At 45.8% G+C, this 6,000-nt stretch overlaps 1 protein-coding gene across 1 annotated transcript in view; it reads right to left on the reverse strand.

Moving 5' to 3' along the window:
• GOLPH3 (golgi phosphoprotein 3) overlaps positions 1-4,336 on the reverse strand; it is a 51,594-nt gene extending 47,258 nt beyond the window's left edge. The window contains exon 1 of the mRNA XM_069491944.1: positions 3,805-4,336. Within this exon, the coding sequence (XP_069348045.1) occupies positions 3,805-4,029 (225 nt within the window). The 5' untranslated portion in view covers positions 4,030-4,336. The remainder of the gene's footprint in view (positions 1-3,804) is intronic.
• Between the last annotated feature and the right edge of the window lie 1,664 nt (positions 4,337-6,000).

The following is a 6,000-nucleotide window of genomic DNA, read 5'->3' on the forward strand; positions in this document are numbered from 1 at the left end:
AAAGAGAGGGGGAGACTTGACTCAGAATATAAATCAAAGTATTTTCTAAATATTATAGATTATAAATGTGTTCAAAGTAAATTAATAAGACAGTAAGAATGAACAAAGGACAACCTCACACAAGGATAAATCTCACAATGTTGAACAAAGCCAGACACAAAAGTACAAAAACTAGGTAAAAGTAATCTATGCTGAATTCTAAAGTTAAGCTAGGGGCTACTCTTGAGGAATGGGTAGTGACTGGAAAGAAATTCAAGGGGGCTTCTAGAGAACTGGGCTTCTGTTTCTTGCTCTAGGTGTCAGTTTAACAGTTGTGTTCAGGTTTTAAAATTTCATCATACATGTGCATTTTCCTGCAGGTTTATTATTCAACAGAAAATTTTTTTAAAAGCCAAAAAATGTAAATTAAAAAACTGATTTCACCATTTGGCAACTTCTTAAAATTTTTTGATTGCTTTGATTTCAGATGTTATTAGCTCACACATGCATAAAATCTATCTAACATTAATGACCTGCCTAAACATAACGTTTAGCTTTTAAATATCTTAACAATACCCAGACATAACAAAGACGGATACTAAGTTAAAATAATAAAGTTAAAGCAGTGAATTCACTAAGCTATATAATAACAGTTAAAGTTTGGAACTTGTTAGTATCGAATTTAATAAGTTGAAAGCTCACATTTTTAACAAGCACAAATGCCTAGGCTCAGGGTAGGAAAGCAATTTCTGCCACCTAAAAAGATGTAAGTTAAAGACATAGAGGTGGGGGGGGCACCCAACGACAAAAACATGAATGAATGAGTTGACAGGCTCCTCATTGGTATGTAAAGAAGTGATGAGCCAGTGCAGTGGCTGCGAACAGTACACCCAGCTACTTGGGAGGCAGGAGAATCACTTGAGCCCTGGAGTTCAAGGCTGCAGTGTGCTATGATCACACCTGTGAATAGCCACTGCACTCCATCCAGCCTGGGCAACACAGTGAGACGCTCATCTCTTAAAAAATAAAGAAATGAATAAAAAAATTTTTAAAGTGGTTAAAAATATATATATAGTTTTATCCCTAAAACTAAAATGTAACTAAAATCTGAAGAATTGCAAAATCCCAGTTCCCCCTACTACCTGAACTTACCTACAAAGGGGAAAAAAATTTCCCTATGTGGTTGTTGAAACCAGCAAGAAATGCACAGAATTAGCATTAGCTAGCGTCTGGACCTTGGCCGTGACTTGCAAACTATAGCGAGTGACTCCTTCCACAAGCACAACAGATGGTTTCAGTTATCTGCCATCAAAGAACTTTAAATTGTCTAAATTGTGTAAGTACCATTAAACTTCAACAAATTCTTTAAATTATCTTCATGAAAACCAATCAGAGAAAAATAGCGATGTTAATATACTTTAGCTTAAACATTTAGAGTAACACATACTTGAAAAAACAAAAAGGTACTTTCTCACTGTAACTTCTCAGTGTGACTCAGAACACCAGAACCTAGTTATTTAGTTTTAAAAAAAAAAAAAAAAAAAGCAAGCCTGAGTTTTACGGTTTTATCCACACAGAAAAACTATGAACATTTTCAAAATGTTCACTCAGGAATATGGGGTTTTTTTCTTTTTTTTTTTTTTTTTTTTTGTATTTTCTAAAACACGTATAGTAATGTTACTTTCGTCCCAAAAGAAAAAGACTTAAAGAAAACTGTGTATAGCCAAGATTCTAAATTGTGAAGCCTAAAAAAGTGGAATACAGGCCGGGCACGGTGGCTGACGCCTGTAATCCTAGCACTCTGGGAGGCCGAGGTGGGCGGATCATTTGAGCTCAGGAGTTCGAGACCAGCCTGAGCAAGAGCAAGATCCCATCTCTACTAAAAATAAAAAGAAATTATATGGACAGCTAAAAATATATATAGAAAAAATTAGCCGGGCATGTGGTGCATGCCTGTAGTCCCAGCTACTCGGGAGGCTGAGACAGGAGGATCGCTTGAGCTCAGGAGTTTGAGGTTGCTGTGAGCTAGGCTGACGCCACGGCACTCACTCTAGCCTGGGCAACAAAGTGAGACTCTGTCTCAAAAAAAAAAAAAAAAAGTGGAATACTTTCTAAAATCACATCACTAGGACACTATACATTTGTTTTTTCATACAAAGAACAAAAAGCAATTTCACACATAGCCTGCTTTATAATCACAATTCAGTAATTCAACATGTATTGGGCCCCTTTCATAGCAAGAGGGACATCAACTTTTTTCAAGATGATTGTTATTAAGCCTGGACAACAGAGTGAGACCTGTCTCTACACACACACAAAAAAAAAAAAAAAATAGAAAAATCAGCTGGGCAGGATGGTGCACACCTGTAATCCCAGCTATTTGGGAGGCTCAGACAAGAGGATTGCTTGAGCCCAGGAGTTTCAGATTACAGTGAGCTATGATAATGCCACTGCACTCTAGCCTGGGCAACAGAGATACCGTATCTCAAAAAAAAAAAAAAAAATTATTAAAATATGAGAAATGGGAAACCAAGATATTGCAGATGCAATATCAGGGGGAACTTTTAGTTCATTAGATTCCTAAATACTAGGAGTCCATGAACAATCCATATAAAACTCACCCATATCTGATAAGTTTCAGTGAACTGGGAAGAGTTCATGAGGATGAAATTTTTTTGCCCATCTTTGTGAATTTGGAAAACTTTCTTAAAAATCAAAACAAAACTTAAGATACTTTTGTGTCTGACTCTCAAAACATACTGTCATAATTTGCACAGAGATAAAATAAGCTTCTGGGACCACCTCACCATACATGATTCACAGAATATCCATTCATCTGTCTGACAGTCTATCCATAATCTTTAAAAATAATCACTTTTGAAGATGGATATGTCATAAGGTAAATGTAGCAAAATGTTTAATTACAGAATCTATTATAGAAAGTGAGTACGTACACAGCTGTTCACTGTAGCACTTTTCCAATTTTTCTCTCTATGTGAAAATTTTGGACAGTGAGGTGAAAATAAACGTTTTAAAAGTCAGACCACAAAGAAATATTTATCTCAACTTTAACCTACCTGAAGCTTCGAGGCCTTTCATCAAATCACAAACCTAGCATTTTAAGCACTTCACAAAAAAGCCCTTTAAGATGGCAAGACTTTCTTATGAATAGTCAACTGATAAAATTTAAAAGCGATAAAAAAAGTAATCTTTCACCCAAAGCAAGTTCACCTAGAAAGTCATTTGCCAGGAAGGTTCATGAGAGTTCTGCTTGACTTTTAACTTTACTAAGTAAAATAACTTTTTCCTCCATTACCATTTCACCGAAATTTTTCATAATTCCAAACAGTACACCTTAATTGAAGTTGTTTTTCTTTCAAAAAGCCCTCAGTAAGCGGATCCGAGGACCCCTCCCAGGTCGCAAAACCCAAGAGTTCGGGGCACTGGTGGCTCTAAGTGTTTCAGTCTACGAGGCAGACTCCAGGTTGGACTTGCACCCTGGGGTCTACACAGGTCAAACACGCAGGAAAAGGCGAGGAAGAAACAGACTGCCGGGGTGTCGAAAGGAAAAGAGCGACTGTGAAAGGGGTAAGGAAGAATCCAAGCAACTCTAAGGGGAGGACCTGGAAAGCCCTGAGCTGCGCAGGAGAGCAACCAACTCCGACACTCCTCGAGGCAAGCTGGGCGCCACCTGGCACGGGGCTCGGGAGCAAGAAGGGCAGGTGCGCGGGCCGGAGACCGGGCGCCCACCTGGGGCCCACCTGGGGCCCACCTGGCGCCCGGGCCCCGCGCCACCGCCCCCCGCCCTGCCCGCCGCGCCCGCACCTCGCGGTCCTTGAGGCCCAGCAGGAGCACCTCCTCCATCAGGGTCAGCCGCGTTTCCTTGGAGTCGCCCTTGTCGTCGTCGTCCTGCTCGTCGCGACGGCTCTGCGCGTCGTCCTCGCCGTTGCCGGCGCCGCCGCCCGCCGCCCGCTCCTTGTCGGCGGCGTTGCGGGAGGCCTCGGTGCGCCGCTGCACCAGGCCCGAGCTGCGCTGGGTCAGCGAGGTCATGGCTCCGGCCGAGGCGCCGCGCCGGGCCGAGAGGGACGTGGGACCGACCAGGTCTCCCTCCTCCTCCCCCCGCGGCCTCCGACGCGGGCTTCCGTGTTAAATCCGGGCGCTGGGGCGACGTCCGTCGGCAGCAGGGCTCGGGGCAGTCATGGAGAGACGGGTCGCGGAGAAGCTGGCTGGCCGGGCGCCGGCGGGGCGGGAGCGGGGGGGGCTTCCTGCCTGCGGCCGCGGCCCCCAAGACAGCCCCAGCTCCGAGGCGGAGGAGGAGGAAGAGGTTGAGGAGGAGGCGGCGGCGCCTTCCCAATATGGCGGCCCCGGCTGACGTCACCGGAGGATGTGGCAGAGTCGGCGCGGGGCGGGGCGGGCCGTGAGGGCGCCGGAAGCGGCGGGCGGGGACTCGGCGGCGGCGGGGGTACGCGGGGGCCGTCACCCACCCCCGTCCCTGGCCCTGGGTGCTCGCCCTTTCGTTTGCGTTCCTTCGCCCCCCTGGCCTACAGTCCCGCACCCGAGACGTGCCCTCCCTCCGTCCGCCTGCCCCTTCGCCCCTCACTACCCAGACTGGAGCCAGAGACTGGCAAGGCCCCCCACGAATCGGGGGAGGCCACTCGGGGGTGTTCACGGCTCGGCCTCAAGCTGCGCCCTTGGCACCCCCGTCACCACGGTCTTCGGAGGTGGCTCCTCGGCCGTGATGCCGGGATCCCGCTTGGACTCCTGGGTCCCCACGGCGGACAGGCAGGACTTGCTCTCTTCTGGGGCTAGGAGAGGGCGCGCGCTCTGCCCTGCAAAAGGAGCAGCTGCATCTAAATGGCTTGAAAGTGGACTTTTAGTGTTTTCTAGGAGTAGAGAATTTAGAACAAATTGACTAGTTTTGTTTGTAAAACACTTTTCTTTCCTTGCCTCCGCCTTGTTCTGGAAAGTGACCAGGGCGCGGTGAGTACAGTTAGTACTGCACACATTAATATGACTCGACCTTTGACGATCTTTTTATAGAGACAATAAACCTGTTGGGTTTCATGCCACGTTTTTGTACACGGTAAATCTCTCTCATTGTAATTACTAGGCTAAATCCTCTTGGCTTGCTTGACAGTTGCGCAAAATATGGTAAATAGTAGCTGTCAGACCTGAGAGGGGGTTTGGAGGAGTGCAAGGGTTGTGCTTGTGAAGTAAAACATTATCCAGAAACGGCATTTGTGCCATCCAGTATTATTTAAAATAAACTGTGATCACAGGCTGTGGCTAAAGAGTAGTTTAGAAAGGTTCTTCCCCCTCCACCAATCCATTATCCAAAACTCCTGCCCTGGAAAGTGAGAATGCTAAATGAGGGGAGGGGAGGTGCAGGGTGAGCACCAAGTAGACCTTCCCTTTCTCTTATCTATCTGGGCAAAGGGCAATTTCACCTCCACCAATTTCTCCCATTCATGTCCTCTTCAACTTTTTCCTTCATCTCTCTTCCAGTTTTATCAAATACTGTAGCTTAAAGTATGTTACTTTGTACATCAAATGAACTTAATTTGTTGTCTGATGAATATAGTCAAGTATTAAATAGTTCAAAGACTATAAAGATGTGTATAATGAAAATTGACCTCCCAGCCTTGCCCCTGTTCACCAGGTTGTTCGCCCCCCAATCCCCCCTTCCTCTCCCCTGGAGGTTTTTAAATATGTCAGCAAATGGTCTGATACTCCTCTCCTCAAAATGTGAAGCCCAATTCCCTTCCCCTGGAGTGTGGGCCAGACTTAGTGAATCTCTTCAAATGAATAGAACGTGACCAACATGACTGTAGCTTCTCAGACTAGGTCATGAAGTTTTTGCAGGCTGGGTGTGGTGGCTCACGCCTGTAATCCTAGCACTCTGGGAGGCCCAGGTGGGAGGATCACTTGAGCTCAGGAGTTCGAGACCAGCCTGAACTAGAGCAAGACTCCATCTCTACTAAAAATAGAAAAAATTATCCAGGCGTGGTGGTGTGTTTCTGT

Source organism: Eulemur rufifrons, chromosome 17 (assembly GCF_041146395.1).
Source record: "Eulemur rufifrons isolate Redbay chromosome 17, OSU_ERuf_1, whole genome shotgun sequence".
NCBI lineage: Eukaryota > Metazoa > Chordata > Mammalia > Primates > Lemuridae > Eulemur > Eulemur rufifrons.